At 38.7% G+C, this 20,601-nt stretch overlaps 1 protein-coding gene across 1 annotated transcript; it reads right to left on the minus strand.

The window, feature by feature from the left end:
- Positions 1 to 324: 324 nt before the first annotated feature.
- SLC34A2 (solute carrier family 34 member 2) lies at positions 325 to 20,135 on the minus strand. The gene is made up of 12 exons (XM_065405317.1): positions 20,030 to 20,135; positions 19,786 to 19,920; positions 19,049 to 19,177; positions 17,553 to 17,696; positions 16,785 to 16,896; positions 14,204 to 14,399; positions 13,460 to 13,555; positions 9,871 to 9,991; positions 9,002 to 9,169; positions 7,577 to 7,693; positions 7,368 to 7,492; positions 325 to 906 (listed from the first exon to the last, which is right to left on the minus strand). The coding sequence occupies exons 1-12, from the start codon at positions 20,133 to 20,135 to the stop codon at positions 325 to 327; spliced, it is 2,031 nt and encodes a 676-aa protein (XP_065261389.1).
- Positions 20,136 to 20,601: the final 466 nt, after the last annotated feature.

Consider the following 20,601-nt stretch of genomic DNA (forward strand, 5'->3'; position numbering starts at 1 on the left):
TAAGTTCATATGTCTCAACTCATTGGAGCCATTCTGTTAATGGGACTGCATATCAACATTTATTTGTTTGGTACTACTGGCCTTGAATTAACATTTCATACAGTAGATCCTCCAGATAAAAATCCATCCTTAGCTTTTTACCTGATCTTAGACTTTCTGGGAACCATGTAGAATTTGTTCTACTGCATTCCTTGATGAGTAGTATACCACTGGATACAAGAACCTAACAGAGTTTTCTTTCATTCCTCAGTATACTGCCCAAGCTGATTTTCAAGAGATTGATTGTCTTATACTGTATCTTTGCTATTATAGATTGATCCCCTCCTAGAAGGCTGTGTTGTCTGAGTAGGTTTTCTCACCACCAGCCGCTGGTTGTGTCTTTGTAACACAATTTTCTTCATCAGCCAATTCAACCGTGTTATCATAAACTGCCATAGTCTTTTCCTGCTTGTCTTTGGCCAGCTCATCTTCTGTGTTGCCTTTGCAGCATTTGCAGCACTTGTTGCAGAAGCAGTATCTCCCACAGAAGGAGAGTGCAGAAGTTATCACATTATCCCACGGCTTCAAGGAGTGCATCCACCTGGGAAGGAAATCCCAGTTTTGGAGCTTTGTAGGCAGTATATTTGGCCGTTTGGACTGCAGAACATTAATCACAACCACTGTAATCAAAGCAAGTAGGATGGGACCACAAACGCCCAGAAGGACCTGCCAGCCAGCTACCGACAAACCAAACACAGCCAACGGGATCAGGAAGAAGCAGAGGATCAGATAAAAAATAGCAAACCATCTGTACTTGGCTGTTATGTTCCCCAAGCTCTTTGCGAGGCGGATTGGTACCCGGGTGAAAGGTATTGGGTACCACAGAAGAATCCCGGAAATATTGAAAAAAAAGTGACACAAAGCAATCTGAAAGCAAGCACATTTTGAGCAGTTAGTTAAAGTGCCTTTAAATACTGTGACCCAAATATCAACAAACCTATGATCTTCCTCAGAGTCTGTGTTCTGTCTTCCTTCACTCCCCTCTTACTCTATTATCACACTTAGAGTTATGATTAGATTTAAGTTATACGGTCTTGTCTATGTTCTGGGAAGCACTATGCACACTTTGGGTACTACATAATTAATAATGATCAACAATCAGGATAATGTTTGGAAAAGATCCAGACTTCTGTATGTTTTTGATGAGTCATCAACATAAGACAACTAAGTTACATCTGACTTGGCCTAAGGGTCTGATTCCTTACTCTCACACTAGCAAAATTCCCAGTGAAACCAAGGAGCCTACAACAAGAGTATTAAAAGGTCATTAAAAGTGTACAATGGACAGCACATCCACATGCACAATGATACACAGAGCTGGACAGAGAAGCTCTGAAAGGACCAGATTCTGTTGGAATATGTGGTTCCATCAGCATCAAAATGCTTAATGAAACTGGGTCCATTTTGCCGGAATATCATGGGGCGGGGGGGAAGGTTTCAACAAATGTCCCATTTTGACATTTTTTTGGGGGGGGGGAATTGATTTTTTGCTTTGAAACTACTTTTCATATCTAATTTTTTTTACTTAAATAAAGACATGTAAAAAGTTAAAACCAAAAGGAAACATTTTTCAAATGACCCAAAATATTATTTTTAATTTCCCTTTGTGAAGAATTTGGAAATTTTGGGTGTTTGCTCCGATTTGGAACAAAGCCGAAGCTCAATATCTCAAAATCCTTCACAAAACAGAACTCCTGTCCTCCACACAGCTCTGCTGAGTAGTTCTACCATGCAGCGCACAGCGCTGGGGACAAAGTCAGCCAACTCAAACAACAAGCAATTTCTGTTCATCAACTGAAAAAGATACAAGTACAAATCAATGAGAAAGGCACACAAGCCTAATTTTTTAATGTAAAAAATGTGTTGCTTATAAGGAAATAAGGTGCTGCCTTTAGACTCCGGCAGCCTAATAAGTCAATAAGGACAAATGCAAAGTACTCCACTTAGGAAGGAACAATCAGTTGCACACATACAAAATGGGAAATGACTGCCTAGGAAGGAGTACTGCAGAAAGGGATCTGGGGGTCATAGTGGACCACAAGCTAAATATGAGTCAAGAGTGTAACACTGTTACAAAAAAAGCAAACATCATTCTGGGTTATATTAGCAGGAGTATTGTAAGCAAGACACGAGAAGTAATTCTTCCACTCTACTCCACGCTGATTAGGACTCAACTGGAGTATTGTGTCCAGTTCTGGGTGCCACATTTCAGGAAAGATGTGGACAAACTGGAAAAAGTCCAGAGAAGAGTAACAAAAATGATTAAAGATCTAGAAAACATGACCTATGAGAGAAGATTGAAAAAATTGGATTTGTTTAGTCTGGAGAAGAGAGAGGGGACATGATGACAGTTTTCAAGTACATAAAAGGTTGTTACAAGGAGGAGGGAGAAAAATTGTTCTTCTTAACCTCTGAGGATAGGAAAAAAAGCAATGGGCTTAAATTGCAGCAAGGGCAGTTTAGGTTGGACTTTAGGAAAAACCTACAATGTGACAGTCTCCATTCCAAATGAGCATATGGAAGGGAGACTGTCACATTGTAGTTGAAAGAAAAACTTAGAGTTTAATGATCTAAAATTAGGGAGACCAGATAATTTCTATCCCAGAATACTGAAAGAACTGGCACATGAAATTGCTAGTCCAGTAGCAAAGATTTTTAATAAATCTATATATTTGGCAGTAATACCATATGACTGGAGAATAGCTAGCATTGTTCCGATATTTAAGAAAGGGAAAATAACTGATCCGGGCAATTACAGGGCTATTAGTCTGACCTAAATGGTATGCAAGGCTTTAGAACAAATTATGAAGGAAAGAATAATTAAATTCATGGAGGTAAATGGAAAAGGGATGTAACGCAACATGGGTTTACTAAAAATAAAGTGTGCCAGACTAACCTGATTTATTTCTTTGAGAAGAGAACTGATTTTTTAGATAAGGGACATGCAGCAGATCTAATACACTTGGACATCAGTAAAGCATCTGACATGGTACCACATGGAAAATTATTAGTTAAGTTAGAGACGATGAAGATTAGTACAAGGAACTGGCTAAAGGGGAGAAGGCAATGGTTTGTGCTGAAAGGAGAAATATCAGACTGCAGAGAGGTTACTAGTGGAGTTCCTCAAGGATTGGTGTTGGGGCTAATATTATTTAATATTGTTATTAATTTATTTAATTTTTATTAATTTTTATTAATTAATTTATTAATGACTGGCACAAAAAGTAGGAGAGTGCTAATAAAATTTGCTGTTGATACAAAGGTGGGAGGTATTGGCAATACAGAGGAGGATCTGAATATTATACAGGAAGGCCTTGAAGACTGGAGTGATAGAAGTGGGATGGAATTCAATAGTACAAAGTGCAAGGTAGGATTCAATAATAAGAATTTCTGTTATAAATTCAGAGCTTATCATTTAGAAGCAACAGAGATTAAGTGTATTACTTGATCACAGGATAATTATGAGCCACCACCATGATGTGGCTGCGAAAAAGGTAGATGCGATGCTAGGATGTATTAGGCAAGACATTTCCAGTAGAGATAGAGAAGTATTAATGTCATTGTACAAAGTACAGGTGAAACCTCATCTGGAATACTGTGTAAAACTCTGGTTACTCATGTTCAAGAAAAATTAATTCAAACTGGAACAGGTGCAGAGAAGAGCTACTAGGATGATTGGGATATGGAGGGCCTATTTTATGAGAGGAGAATGGAAGTGCTTGGCTTGCTTGGCCTAGCAAAATGAAGTCCAAGAGGGGGTAAACACCAGGGAGGGTGAAGAGCTATTAAATTTAAAGGACAAAGCTGGCACAAAAACATATGAGTATAAGCTGGCCACGAACAAATTAAGGCCGGAAATTTAAAGAAAGTTTCTAACCATCACAGAGGTGAGATTCTGGAACAGCCTCGCAATAGGAGTTATGGGGCAAAACAGTTAATTCGTTTTGAGAGATGGATAAATTTATGAGTAGGATTATATGATGGGATTGCTCGTGATGGTGGGGGGCAAGGCTCAACAGCCCTGGGGTCCCTTCCAGTTTATGTCTTCCGTCGATCACCTGAAGGGGTGACCCCAACGTATTCTGAGTTTTTTTCTTCTTCCTCTGAAGCGTCAGAGATGGGACACTGGACAGACAGTGCTTTAAGGTGGCACTGAGCATTCTCTCACTCAGGTGTGCTTGCTCATATGCTCAGGCTCTAGCTGATTGCAATATGTGGGGTTGGGAAGGAATTTTCCCCAAGGTCAGAGTGTGACTTTGTGGGGGTTTCACCTTCTTTTGCAGTGTGGGGTGCAGTTAACGTGCTGGTATCATCTAGATATATCTTGCTCAATCAATTCCCTGCCATGGTGAGGGCTTCCGGCATTGGTACACCTCAGTCTCCCCCCTTCTCTGCCTGTGCCACATAATAATTTAGTCTCTTGTGGGCTACAGAACTTTCATCTAATTTTGATGGTTGGGTTTAGTGTGGGGGTGTTGGGTGATGTTGGTGGCCTATGATATACAGGAAGTCACATGAGGGCCAGGTCTACACTAACAAGTTAAGTGAACCCAGTTGTGTCACTCAGGAGTGTGAAAAAGCCACAAGTAAGTCAGCCTAACCGCCCCCTGTTGACAGTGTTAGGTTGACAGAATAATTCTTCTGTTAACCTAACTAATGCCCCTCAGGGAGGCAGATTAACTAAAGCAATGGGAGAAACCCTCCCATTGCAGCCGCAAGTGTCTATGCTGCGGTTTAAGAGTGACATAACCTACATGATCTGGTGGTCTCTTCTGGCCTTAAACTCTATGACCTGCTTTCTAAAGCCTCAAGAAGGGGCTTGGGCAAAACAAGCCCAGTGTCTGCTGACCAAATCTGTAGATCCCCTGCCCTTATCTCATTTCCCTTCTGTAACTGTTATTTGATTAAAACTAACATTTAAAACTAGGGCTGTAGATTAATCAAAGTTAACTCACGCGATTAACTCAAAAAAATTAATCGCGATTAATCGCAGTTTTAATCACACTGTTAAACAATAGAATACCAATTGAAATTTATTACATATTTTGGATGTTTTTCTACATTTTCATATAGTATTCTGTGTTGTAATTGAAATCAAAGTGTATATTGTTTATTACAAGTATTTGCACTTTAAAATGATAAAAGAAATAGTATTTTTCAATTCACCTCATACAAGTACTGTAGTGCAATCTCTTTGTCCTGAAAGTGCAACTTACAAATGTAGGGGGTTTTTTTTGTTACATAACTTCACTCAAAAACAAAACAATGTAAAATTTCAGAGCCTATAAGTCCACTCAGTCCTACTTCTTGTTCACCCTGTCACTCAGACAAACAAGTTTATTTACATTTGCAGAAGATAATGCTGCCCGCTTCTTGTTTACAATGTCATCTGAAAGTGAAAACAGGCGTTCTCATGGCACTGTTGTAGCCGGCATCGCAAGATATTTACATGCCAGATATGCTAAACATTTGTAGGCCCCTTCATGTTTCGGCCACCATTCCAGAGGACATGTTTCCATGCTGATGACTCTCGTAAAAAAAAAAAAATGCGTTAATTAAATTTGTGACTGAACTCCTTGGGGGAGAATTGTATGTCCCCTGTTCTATTTTACCTGCATTCTGCCACATAGTTCATGTTACAGCAGTCTCGAATGATGACCCAGCACATCGTTCATTTTAAGAACACTTTCACTTCAGATCTGACAAAATGCAAAGAAGGTACAGTACCAATATGAGATTTCTAAAGATAGCTACAGCACTTGACCCAAGGTTTAAGAATCTGAAGTGCCTTCCAAAATCTGAGAGGGACGAGGTGTGGAGCATGCTGTCAGAAGCCTTAAAAGAGCAACACTCTGATGCAGAAACTACAGAACCCGAACCGCCAAAAAAGAAAATCAACCTTCTGCTGGTGGCATCTGACTCAGATAATAAAAATGAACATGCATCGGTCCGCTCTGCTTTGGATTGTTATTGAGCAGATCCTGTCATCAGCATGGATGCACGTCCCCTGGAATGGTGGTTGAATCATGAAGGGACATATGAATTTTTAGCGCATCTGGAATGTAAATATCTTGCAATGCCAGCTACAACAGTGCCATGAGAACACTTGTTCTCACTTTCAAGTGACATTGTAAACAAGAAGCGGGCAGCATTATCTTCTGCAAATGTAAACAAACTTGTTTGTCTGAGCAATTGGCTGAACAAGAAGTAGGACTGGGTGGATTTGCAGGCTCTAAAATTTTATATTGTTTTATTTTTGAATGCAGTTTTTTTGTACATAATTCTACATTTGTAAGTTCAACTTTCATGATAAAGAGATTGCATTACAGTACTTGTATTAGGTAAATTGAAAAATACCATTTCTTTTGTTTTTTTACAGTGTAAATACTTGTAATCAATAATAAATATAAAGTGAGCACTGTACACTTTGTATTCTGTGTTGTAACTGAAATCAATATATTTGAAAATGTAGAAAACATCCAAAAATATTTAAAGAAATGGTATTCTATTGTTGTTTACCAGAGCGATTAATTGCGATTAATTTTTTTAATCGCTTGACAGCACTAATTCAAACACATGGTTTTGTTTTTTAAAAGATGTCATAAAATGATTATTTAACATGAGATCAACTTAACTGGACTTAGCCCAGCTTGAGATTGCAGCTGCTTTATCTTGTGTGGAGGCAATAAAATGACTACTGTTGTTATTTCCCTGTTTTCCAAGTATGTCAATAACCCGTTCAGTTTATTAGAGTTATTGAAATGCATTGATACTGGTTATAGAGAAGAATTCATTACTATTTTCCCCCTTGATGTAGAAAGGTAAATTCAGACATCACCATATACCTTGAAAGTCATCTACCATTTTAAAAAATAGGTTCCCAAACCTAGGCTCCTAAAATCAGCGGTGTGCTTTTCACAAGGGCTGAGCCAATAATGAAGTCAATGGGGGCTACTTGGTGTTCAGCATTTTTGAAAACAGGCCATCAGTGTAAATGTCTACATTCTGACTTCGGAACCTAACTTCAGACTCTCGTTTCTGAAAGTTTATAACAGAATCAAGCCAATCTCAGGAAAGTCATTATCTAACAGAATTCTGTGAACATTTAATGTACCTTTTTGCTCTGGTCTCAGTATTTGAGACTGATGCGTGACCCTTAATAACCTGAAGAGCTCAGGTTTGAAAGGCAATGGTCTGGTACTAGTGTGGGATATTTGTATACCAGCATCATTAGAGCTAAATTCTCCTTACGCCTTAATCCTCCTTACTCTGGCAAAATTCTCACTGACTTCAATCTGTAAGTAATAATAAGCATGATTTATACTGACCTGTAATGAATATCTTAATGTACTGCCTGGACTTGCTAAAGCGGCAAGTATAGCAGTCGTGGTCGTACCAATGTTAGACCCTAACGTAAGTGGGTAAGCACGCTCAATGCTTATAACACCAATACCTAGAAGAAGAAAATAGGACTGAATATTTTGGACTGAAAAATATAAAATATGAGGCTTTAGAAATAAAATACCAAAGAACTTACCAACGAGTGGCGTAATAGCAGATGTGAAAACAGAACTGCTTTGAACAATGAACGTCATACCAGCTCCAACAAGCATCGCCAAATATCCGGTTACCCAAGAAAAAGGATATGGGAAATCTGAAAAATAAAAAAGGGAGGGCACGATTTTTAGAGTCACAAAATATTTTGTGCTATATGTAATACAGCTGTGAAAATATTATTATTATTTCTTATTTATTAGATGTTAAAGCTACTTGGGGCAATGACCATTTTTTGTTCTATGTTAGTACAGCACCTAGGACAGCGAGGCCCTGGTCTTTGAGTAGAGCTCCTAGGTGCAAATAATAATAAAAGCATTTACATGGAGATCAACACAACAACATATGGGTGCCTTTCAAGTTATAAACTGAAATAACAAGGCCTACAGTTTCCAAATTTCAGTTGCCTCAATTTTGGCAGCTTCAGATGCCTTCAGTGAGCCTGTTTTTCAAAAAGCACTGAGAACCCATCCTGTGAAAAATCGGGTCTCTTTAATGTGTCTCAAGCTGGGCACCTAAAAATCACTAATAACTTTTGAAAATATAAACCTAAAGACCCTAATTAGAGAGATAATGCACCATGTTTCCCTGACGCCTGCAGCTTTGCCAGTCAGCTATGAAATCAGGAGGTAATCAGTTGGGAAGAAGTGAAATAAGAAACCCAAGAAACTGACCAGTTCCAAATTAGATGTAAACATGGGAACTGACTAATATTTTCCTGAGCTGCTGGTGCCCTGTACCCCAGAGGAAGGAAGGGCCAGCAGCAAGTCCTGTTTGTGTAACCTTCTCCCCATGCAGAGCACCATCTCTTCTTCCTCAGCCAGACCTCTGTCAGGGCTGCCTCCCACTGCTAGTGGGGCCCACCCCTCTCCTCAATCTAGGAAGCAAAAGGGATGGTGGCAAAAGCTGCACCTGGGCGAATGTCCTAGCACAAAGTGGCTTTTTAATGAGACAGGTGGTCATAGAGATTGAAGCTGGCTGCTCAGTCAGGAGAGGGAAAGGGAAAGCACCAAAATATTTGTCCCTTTTTTCAACTAGCTCTAGCAGTAACATGAGGTGAAAGCCCCATGCCAGAGGAAGCCGTCAGCACTTCAGTGGTATTTACTGAGGATATATATCGAGTAACCCCTAGGATTCTAACAGCTAATGATTATACAGTACATCAAAAACAGAGTCTGGACTTTGGTTTCTACGGCTTAATCAGCCACACTTCACAAGTGAAACATTCACTCACCGATTTATAAAAAGAAATGCAAGAAACACACTGACAAGATGAAATATTATTCTAGAATTTCAGCTTCATATTGCTTTACTCATGCCATCGCTTCGGATCGGCCAGGGCAAAGTGTCAGTAAACGTGCTTATTGCCACAGTTATTCATAGTTACATAGAAACAACACATAGTTACCGGTATTGAGCGTCTTCTTGATAACGGAGGCCACTTGTCCTTTAAGCACAGAATTCAGTAACTTAACTATCAGCACCAAACAGGTGCACAAAATTATCAAAGACCCTGCAAGCAGGATGAGACCGACAGCAAGATCAGCAAGATTTGTTCCTACAAAGAGATGCTGGCCTAAAAAGGAAAAAGAAAGTCAAAGTCAGACTAGCCAGAATTTTATTTCTGTCACTAGGCCATACTGCTATTCTTCCATAAATAGGCCTGGTGGCATCAATGTCAAAGGTAGCAAAAAATCCTTACCTCATTGGCTGCCCAGTATGGGTGTTTTAGGGGTGTGTGTGTGGATCTCCTATGGCCAGGGCTATAAGATATCTAGCATCCCCACACAAAGGGGCAGACAGAGATAGAAACATGCCCATGTATGGGTAGTGTGTCTCCATGCAACTTTGCGCACGGGAGCGGTATGCAAAGGCAGGAGCAAATCTTAGTGTGTTCTTCATGGCAGGATGAGTGTGTCACCCCTTCTCTGCCAAATGGTACTCACATGCCAATGAAGATGATCAATCAAAATATCCAAGAAATTACTCTTGTAACATAACCGTAGGACCCTGTCACTGGACTTGTAAGGGGTGACATGACATGGAATACATTCTGTGCTGATTTTAGGGCTCCTAGCAAGAGATCTATGTGGGGTCTGAATGATGCAATGCTACCAAAAGGAAATTGGTCAATAACTCCAGAGGAGCTGGTCTGAATGTATGCAGCTGTCAAACTTCATTTTGCTTGTATCCCTTTATAATGATCTGTTGTTGACTTTACACAAAATAAGTGTACCTAAAACCCATAACTTACAAATAAGTGGTATTTCTACTTACATTTTTGAATATTTTCTGTGAGAGACACATTTTTGATGGTCCATGTCAAGTTTCCATCAGTCCAGCAAAGGTCAGGAGATGTGCAGTTTTCTGAGGCCGGAATGGTGACATTCTGCATTGTCTAGACATTGCCATGCAAAACAGACAATTTAATCAACTACATCCTTTGCATTAAAAACTAACATGCATGGGTTTTCAAGAACTGGAACAAAGCATTCGTATAATAAATGAAGAATGGTGAACAGGGCTAAGCTCAGTCTATAACTAATGGCATCCCACCAATGAAGAGGCAGACTTGCTTGTATTTTGAAAAAAGGCTGAGACTTCATTCGAGTTAATTAAAGTAATATGGTGGGGTGGGAAGGCTGTGGAACTCCTTGACAATCCCTATCCATCTCACTGTTTCCTTGAATCAAATAAACTTATCTCCGCCAGGGTCCTTAATTGAAAGTAGTGGAGGCAGTGCTGCCTAGTGGATAGAGCACTTGACTAGGACTCAGGACACCTGGTTCTACTGCCAGGTCTTCTTGCTGGGTGACCTTGGGGAAGTCACTTCACCTCTCTATGACTCAGCTTCCCCATCTGTAGAATGGAGATAATGCTACTGACCTCCTTTATAAAGCACTTTGAGATCTACTGATGAAAAGTGCTATAGAAGAGCTAATTACTATTAGTGGGGACCTGTACTGGACCCCACACTTGTTCACCAACCACAACCTCGCCCGTGAGGAGGGAAGTGACCAGTCCAGACTCTAGCCGTGCTGGCTGTGATTTGCCAAGGCAGTCATGTTCTGCTATTTCAAAGCAGTAGCCTTGAGTAGATCAGACTCAGCTCTAGTGGATGCAAACAGGATTCTTCATTCAGGGTGGCAGGCACACACAGACCCTGACTCTTCAGTTCACAGAGAAACAGTGTTATATAATACAAGGTCTGCAAATCCTAGCCAGATTATGAAACCATGGAATGGATTGTTTTTGCTAAACTGTACAGCCCAAGAAAGTGGTTACCAGCCAGTTAGACTTTGAACTCCGCCTCTCTGAGCCATTGACATTGTGACTGTCACCAGTCCACAGACAAGTTTTTCCTTTTCTGTTATCTCTCACTTTGTTGCCCTTACAGCCAGTGACAAATTGTCTGTACCTATGCTTGTAAGGGGTTTATTAAAACAATTTTCTAACATTGTGTGTTTAAATGTACCAATTTAACAATATTTTTGAATGACAACGCAGTAGGGGTTCTACACATCTCTTCTCCTTTCCTTTCTTTCATATGAATTTTTATTCATCAGAGACACCAGACTAAGCTTGCAATTTAATAAACACAAGAGAACTAATTGTCTAGGACTCATAGTAGTCTCTGAAACCAGAGGTTATTGTAAGTAAAGCATGAAATCTTACAATGTTAAATGAATCTCCTTCAAATTCAGCAGCAATTACTGCCCATTTATTGCCAAATGTTACTTACTGTATTATTACAACATTACCACTCTCAGCAGAGCTTCTGAATAGCCACTAGCAGCAGCAAAACCAACCATTTAGTATTAGAGCCAAGCAATATGCTGTTATTGTAGGACCTGATTCTAATATACTTTCATTGAGTAGTACCTTATTCCCCAATCCGTCCCATTGGTTTCAATGAGATTACTCAAGGAGTAATCAGAATCTAGCCTTTAGAATATATGTTTAAAGAGGTGTGCATGGTCACATTTTTAATGGACCAGAACCTGCTCCTCTTACTCATGCTGAGCAGTACCTTACTCTGAAAGTAGTCTCACTGAAATCTAGTAAGGTAGTTCTCAAAGGAAGTAAGGGTAACAGAATCTAGCCCATTATAAACTGATATTGGGCTGTATTCTATTAAATAAATGGGACTTGAGTGCAAAAATCAAAGGGGAAACATGATCTACTGGTTTTTATGGGGTCATTGCTGTGCAGAAGGGACTACAGAGAATCTAACATGACTCCTATCTTAAGAACTATTTTTAGCGCATTTTGTACTGGTGAAAGATGGTAGAATGATAGTCCTGCTCAGTGACATTTTGTATTTGTCAACAGAAAAGGTACTATATGGGCAGGGGCAGTGCAAGCTTCCCACACTGCCCTGCCAATATACCTCAACCCTGACCTGGAGTTACCAAATCTGTCCCCATAGCTATTCAATATTTGGCCTCTCTGCTGAGACTGTTTGTTTAGTTGTTTTTAAATTTAAGTATTTCCTTGAGTTGCAGTTCTAGAACAACAAATGTATACATGCACATCAAATTGTATGTATTTCATTATATCCCTCTTCCCACACATTCCATGTAATCACTTATCTTCTTAGACTGGGATTTTCAAAGGCGTGTTTGAAAGTTGGGTGGCCAAATCTCATTGAAAATTAATGGGAGGTGAGTGCCTAACTCCATTAGGCTCATCTGAAAATTCCAGCACTAGATTTTAAATTCTTCAGAGCAGGAATTGTGTCTTCTTATGCATTTGGGGCCGCTGACTTGGAGACTTTGGGCATTACTGTAATACATATGAGAAGTGATAACATTCTCATTAAGAGCACCAAGGGATCTTTAACAACCCAGTTTTTATTTAGAAGAAGCACTGAACAAGATCCAAATCCTGCAGTCTTTAATCTAGCAAAATGAATATTAATGTTAACTTCTGAAAGAAATTCCTTTAATTGGGAGTTTTGCCTGAGTTATGAATTCAGGTTAAGCTCCAAGTCAGGTTGATCACAAAGCAGTTTTCCAAGAATACTAAAATAGGCAAAAGACTGCACTAATACACATCAGAATAAACTAGTTCTGTATTGGTTTGTCAGATCAACTCACTGGAATGCTGCCATACTGCAGTGGTCTCCTGCTTGAATATTTGGCTTTGCTATTTATATCTTCAACTCAGCGTTTAATGTCAGGGGCACTGTTCTGTTCTGCTGAAATTCATGCTTCATTGCAGATGACTTTCACCTCTTTTTGTTAATTATTTTTACTGTAGTAGCACCAAAAGTCCCCAGTCATAGGGACCCACGGTGCGTGGCGTTGTACAAACACATAGTAAGAGACAGACCATGCCCTGAAGAGCTTACAATATAAATGGACAAGACAGAAAAAGGGTGGGGGGAAGATAGTATTATTATCACTGTGTTACAGATATTTTCTACATGCAGGAAGTCTGCAGCAGCACTAGAAATTTAAAATAATAGTGGATTTAGGAGGTTTTTCTTTTTCTTTTTGATTTAAGACAATCACAATGACAAATCAAAAGGTGTACAGCATCGTTCAATGTCAGACCAAATTAGGCCAAATTCATACTTGGTACAACTCCTTTGACTTCAGTAGAGGTACAAGAGTGTTACACTTTGTTCATTTATTTTATGCAACAAATAAAACTAATCTCAAAATAATCTCACAAACTGCATATATTAGAACACCTTGCCCAACTACTGTAAATAACATTAGTAGTAATAGAAAAATATCTTTTTTGTGCTGTGGATGTATTTATAATACTGTCAAACTATTTCCTTCTATATGAAGGAGTGATAGTTAAGCGGCAATATCTTTCCTTAAGAGCACAAAAGCCATTTTAACACAATACTCACCACATTTGTTTTAGTTTTGCACCAAGTCTTTACCAGGGATTTGTTTTTTGCTCCTTCCTCATTTGTAGCAATTGCATTTATTACTGACTTATCAAGCTAAAAGAGAAGAAACAAATAGAACACAGTAATTCCAGTCTGTAGTTTGGATCTGTAAAATTAGAGCCAAGCCTGCTCATCTAACTCCTCCAAGTAGTCCCACTGAAATCAATAGGTCTGCTAACACGAGTAAAGCAAACATGATCTTAGAAGTGCCTGATCTCCTGCCCAACAAGAAATACAAACAAGGGGTTTATCTACTGGAAAAATAATCTTCCTTTCTCATTTTCATATATCTATAAAAACATGAAACATGCATCCTTTGCCCCATGTACTAGACCAAATCAGCCATCAGCTATCCCTCATTTAAACAAACACACATGGTTGATTTCATATAAACTCAACTTCTTCATGTATCAATTTCCCTGTTCACTCTATTTTTCACCAATCGCCTAACTCCCAACCAACCTTCCCACAAGTGCCTGCCTTGGGTGTCAGCATTAAATTGACTTTTTTTAAAAAAATATTTGAAACATGCATCTAATACATAAGATTTCAGGAAATGTGAAACAAAAAAAGAATATAAAATAAAAAATGAGCTTTTTTGTCATGAGTACAGTAATACTAACATGCAGCCTGGCAGCCTAAGAGCAGTTTGATTAACTGAAGATGAATCAAGCAAGTGGCCTCATTAAAGTGAGAGCTTACCTGGATGATAAGCTTTGTAAAAGGATCTGTGATGACTTTTAGCAGCTCAGGGGCATCTTCGCCACTCTCGAGATTAAAGGAATCAACTATAACATTAGTAAGACGATAAAGATAACCAGACGCTACTTCAAGGGGCAACAACACAAACACTGAGAGCCAGTTAAAGAAATCATGGACTGTAGCTCCAGCAAAGGCCCTGCAAAAAGAGATTCAAAAAGATGATTTGTTGTTTGAATAACACATGTATAACATAGATAAAGGATGTAATCATATGGGTTGGAAAGGAGCCTGCACTGAGGCAGGAATGATTTCATTGTTAGGGCCACAATCTGCTATCCTGTCTCACAGTGCACAGAATCTTACATGCAATTGACAAAACGAACCCTAAGGGATTAAAACATCAAACAAGAACAGACAAATGAAGCAAATTCTCCCTGAAAGAGGAGTGTCATGCCTTGCTTTAACTATTTCCAGTGAAAGCCACTGCATAATCTCCATTAGCTTGTTCCATCACTCAAATGTAATTATACTGTTTTCCCCTAATACTTAGCCTGACTTTTTCCTGCTGCAGCTAAAACCCCTTTCCCCGTCCTTACCGAGTAGCATGAATTATGTATCCCTATCCTCTTTATAGCAATCCTGTACATATTTGCAAACAATTACTGTAGATCTCCCTTCCAGCTTTCTTTTCTGCAGACTGAACATTCACAGTTGTTTCCCCATAGGTCTTCTTTTCCAAATCTTCAATCATTTATTAATCTCCTTTAATTCTCTCCAATTTGTCTATATATGTTTTAAACTGTAGTTCCTAAAACTAAAAACCTAATGCTGTGAGCCAAGGAAACATGTTTTCTAAATGTTAATCTGTTTGATTCCTTAGGTTTGCAATATTGCTTGAGGGTAGAATATTAGTGGAAGTTGGAACATTAGAATTGGACAATGGAAATGACAATGCAGTCACATGGTGCGTATTATTTTGACTGCTAGCAGGCACTTGTCATTTTTTATTCTTTCTTTGAAATATGAATGTATTGATTCATTTCATCCACCACAAGAGCGATGTGAACAGTACAGGTTATTAACAGATAGATATGATTATTAATAATTATATTATGAAGCAACTTTTTCATTTTACTTTCGTAATTAAAGTTTCTCCCTTCTATACATTATTTAGCTCTAACAAACTATTTAGTAGGTCATGTGTATGTCATTGACAAAGACTGGTAAGATTTAGAGGGACAACACAGAAATATGTTTTGGGTAAATGTATTTCACGCATCTGGTTATATGCACACATTCGTTATTATTTGTACTGAATGACAAGGTGCCAAAGTCTCACTCCCATCCCATTTTTACTGCTCTCTATCAGTAAGCTAGCAGCGTACCTTTGTAGTGTCAAGCTAGTTAGTAATCCATAAACTGGTAATGGATACAGTCAGTTGTTAGAATGTTTCACTTTCCTCATTTTACCATATCTTACCTACTTTGGAATTGACAGACATTGAAAAAAATCATAAGGAGAGTAAACAACAGGTTTGAAATATGAATGTATTGATCCATTTCATCCACCACAAGAGCGATGTGAACAGTACAGGTTATTAACAGATAGATATGATTATTAATAATTATGTTATGAAGCAACTTTTTCATTTTACTTTCGTAATTAAAGTTTCTCCCTTCTATACATTATAGGGACACTACATTTGTAGTGTCAAGCTAGTTAGTAATCCATAAACTGGTAACGGATACAGTAATGGATACAGTCAGTTGTTAGAATGTTTCACTTTCCTCATTTTATCATATCTTACCTACTTTGGAATTGACAGACGATGAAAAAAAATCATAAGGAGAGTAAACAACAGGTAGAAAACATTTTATCTAGTGTAACATTAACCTCTCCTGTGCAGACAAAGTTTTTCTTTGCCTGTTATAGAGATATGGTGAAATGTGGGTAGAAAAGCAGGCACTCTTCAAATTCCACTGGTTAGAAAGATTCTACTAGCTCCTGTGACATTCCTGATCTTTAAAAAGGAGGATTCTATTAAGCAAGAGTAGAATCTCTTAGAACTGTGGAACTTTTCAATGGAACCACTATGCCTCTTTTCAGATGTATTTTCAATTATACTACATTAAGTCTAGGTTGTACTGTACTTTATAGTGGCACATAGCTCATGAACAAAGGCAACATGGTACTTACTGTACTACCAAAGCTGACTGCTTTATGAAGCAGAAAGCTACAGAATTGCCATGTAATTATGTATGATGACTAAGCAGGACAGAGCCTATTGAAGTCAATCACAAAATTCCCCTTGATTTAAGTGAGACAGGATTACATATTTTTTCATGATTGTGGACTAAATGTTGACTTATTTTAATTAGTTTATATCCAAGTATATAACTGAAACTGCACAATAACTCATTAAATGTAGCTTTAGAAATGTACTTTCACCTTTCCAAATTATAAAACATCCCTTTGGACAATTAAACTGTAAAGTGGCTACTGTGATGATAAGAACACAAAAGAAAGTCTGCTAGAGGAGTTGAAAATAGGCTCTGAAGGGCTAAGATTAAAGCACAATACCTTCTAAATTCATTCCTGTCTCCAGCTTGCATGAGCGCCACAATTGTGTTTGTGACTGAGGTACCAATATTTGCCCCCATTATGATAGGAATAGCAGCCTTTACACTCAGCACTATAAAGTAAAAAAGGAGCATTAGGAGAAAATCAAATCCTTGGAACACATTTTACATTGGACCTAATCATCCTCCCACCGAAATCAATGGGTGCTTTGCCATTGACTTCAATGGGATCAGGATTTGTCCTGTTAAGTAAGTAACTGTAATCAAGCACTATAATCTAAACAAGTTTATTTTATCAAAGCACCTTGAGAACGTGCAACATGATTAATCTGATTATTCGAAGGTCATGCTCTGCATCTGCAGCATACTGGTTTTCTGCCACTGCCACAAGATGTGAACGTAGTAGAAATTCTGTCTTATCCCTAAGCATTATCCCGCATGCAACTCTCACAGAACTAAACCACAGAAGCAAACCAGTTACAATAACTTTGTTGGTAGGATGAAGTATGCAAGTGCTGCTGAAGTTAACAAATCTAGTGTCAGTGAACCAAACAAATTTTACACAGTTAGGGGGTGGCTGGTTTTCTATGCTATGTGCCCATTTTTAATCGCTGTCCATTTCTTATTTTGTATCAGGATGAAATAACTGTGAGGTTGTTTTCCTGCAGTCCCTTTCCTCATTTCCAATGTTTCTATACCTGGAGATAAAAGGTGGTGAATGTAAAGGGTCTGAGGGTGATCTGCACTAGCTTATTGTAAGCAGACTTACATGTAGAAGACACCATGCTGACTATAATGGATGAGGAAGTGCTAGAGCTCTGCACCATGACTGTCACCAAAACTCCAATCACCAAACCAGCAACAGGATTTGACAGCACAGAACCATCTCGAAAAATGTCCCCTGCTGCTTTACCTATGTAAAGGAATTATTTTAGTGAGAAAGTGCCTTGTATAGTCAATAGTAAATAAGACAGCATTTTGTGAAAGAGCATAAAAACAATATGCATGTGGCCAGTCTAAAGTGATATAACCCAGGGATCCAAGTTCAGTTCCCGAACATAGTCTCTAGCCTTCTGAGTGATCAGGGAACACCTTACATTTTTCTCTTTCCTTTGGTTGACTGAAAAATCAGCAAAGGTGATGGGCCCCAGAGAGAACTGTATCTAGCCTACTTTGTCTAGGGAAGGCCATCAAAATTGGGGAAGGGATTGAGGTTTGGGGGAGAAACCCCTGAGGGAAAAAAAGATTAATAGATTCATAGACTCTAAGGTCAGAAGGGACCATCATGATCATCGTACAAAGATGTAGTTAGTCTTAGGGAAGCAGCTGTCTGAGGCACAGATATGGGTAGAGCATTGATAGGTCCAAATCCCTCTATATTTTGCCTTACTTTCAGCATGACCCTGTGGTCTAATCCCACATGGGGCATTCCCTTATTTAAGCATTTTCCTGCCTGAGTGGTTTTATGCTTGATCAAGTAAATGACTGATTCAGACATCAATAAAATGATGTGAAAGTTGGAGCCCAAACACGGAGGCCAAGTTAGGAGGATATGAACCTAGCAGCTTCTGAGAAAGAAGCCTGAAAATTGGGATCTGTAATAAGATTTTCCTAAGCTTGAGAGGGTAAAGGGCACCTCTAGATGAAGTGGAAATGAGATCATTCATGGGTTTACTTGTAAGTAATAAAGTAAGAGTTTGTTAACCAAGTCTGGAGCTGTGGTGATTGGATTTTCCTGCATTGGCCTTGAGAGAGCACCTACTGTATTTATCAGCAAGAACCCTGCTCCCGGAGACTAGGTCCTAGGAGTAAGAGAGCAGAGCAAAGGGTGACATGATATAACATTTCTATCTGCAAGGCTTGGTGATGGCAGCAGTTACCTGAGCCTGGGGCACAGGAAACCTGGGATCATGAGAGCTTTCAATAAGCATCCGGTTTTAAGTCTCTCCACAGTAAAAAGCTTTTCACATATTGAAGATAATATAACTACACCTGTGTATTTAACAGTCACTAAAATAAAAGGGACTTCCAAAATAAACTGGGATCACTAATCTCTAATGTCAACACCACTCTGGAATTCTGGAAACAAAGGCATCCTGCAAACAAAGGGAGATCAACATTCAATCACAGAGGCCTCCCTCTGTATATTTAAATGCAATGAGTTCTCAAGGTTAATATTCTTTGATTAGTTACTTTATTTTGAATTGAATTAGATTCAACAGCCCACCCAAAGCCTAACCTGATACTTCATAAGAGTTTTCATACCTCCTACCAACTGGAAGGCAGAGCTCAGTATATCCAAGGAACACACAAAGAAGTAGAGTAGTCCAAGCAAGGCAATAAATTTTGCTATCCCTTTGAGCACACTGATGATTTTTCCTTTGTTATCCATGTCTGCAAAACATAAGATGAGTTTTTATGTATCAAATATTTATGTATTTGGCACTTCTTTTTGAACAGTTTAGCACTTCTAGCAAGTCTCCCATCCATAGTCCATGGAGTCAAGGATAGTGTTGTGAGCTCTGTGGATGATAAACCCAAAGGAATGCTTTTGTTAATAAAATTTTAACTACAGCATCACTGCACATAAAAGCTTTTCATATACTTTAAAGATTCAGTGAAGTTTGAAATTCATCCTTTTTTTTTTTACTGTTCACTTTTAGGTTTTTACCACATATAGTGGGGTTAATGAAAGGCTGATATTAACATACTGCTTGACAGCTTTCATCCACAGCTCTCACAGTGCTTTAAAATGGTGGGTAAATGGTATTATAATCTCATCACCCACAGGATCTGAGGAAATATTATAGCCCCATTTTACCAATGGGGAAACTGAAGCAGAGTGGTTAACACCAACATTTTAAAACCTGTGTGCCTAAGAGGAGGATTTTAAATTCATTTCTCCAGAAACTAACATTTGAGAAGAAATGGCTAAGATAAAGAGCACAGAAGATGAGAAGAAATAAAGACATGTAAATAAGTTGTGTATTGACAGGTTGTACCTGACCATTTGACCCCAGTGTCCTGAAGCACTGGCATACTCCAAGGGTCGTCTTCTTGCCCTGGCTCATCTATCAAGGCAATGTTGGAATGTGCAGGCTGAAGTCCACCTTTACTTCGAAGTGAACCCACATGGTCTGTTGAAATAAAACACAAACAAACCAAATTGATTACTTGCCATCTTTCCCCGTAGCACAACTGTAAGGTTTTTATAGCCGTGTAAATTATACGGGAGCAGATATTTACCTTTGTGATTTTCTCCACCTTTTTCAGACATCGCCTTGTCTTGCTTGGAGGAGTCTTCAGTATAGTTATTGGTTTGAGAGTTTTCCAACTCAGGCCAAGGAGCCATGATCTGACATTAAAAAAATACATTGATTAATGTTAGAGTCTGATGAAAACACTCTTCGGTGTATGACAAGAGAAAGGATTACCTCTAAAAACAACAGAGAGAAAACAACTCATCCTTGAACTCTGTTCTTTATTAACCTTATTGAATTAATAACAGGAGTACTTGTGGCACCTTAGGTGCCACAAGTACTCCTGTTATTTTTGCGGATACAGACTAACACGGCTGCTACTCTGAAACCTTATTGAATTAATACATTTTATTTGTGAAACCATATTGTAGCTTTACTTGTGAAACTTAGGCCAATACAAGCTATATTGTTATGAGCTGCATAAAAGCTTGTTATGATTTGAACTAAAAACTTGTTCAAGCTGATGTGTGAACATGCCTGTCATTTAAGAGGTTGTAAGAGACAGTTAAGGAGTCACACCTAAAACTAGGTCTAACAGAGTCTGCCCAGAAACTAACA

This window comes from Emys orbicularis, chromosome 5, assembly GCF_028017835.1.
Source record: "Emys orbicularis isolate rEmyOrb1 chromosome 5, rEmyOrb1.hap1, whole genome shotgun sequence".
Classification (NCBI taxonomy): Eukaryota; Metazoa; Chordata; order Testudines; family Emydidae; genus Emys; species Emys orbicularis.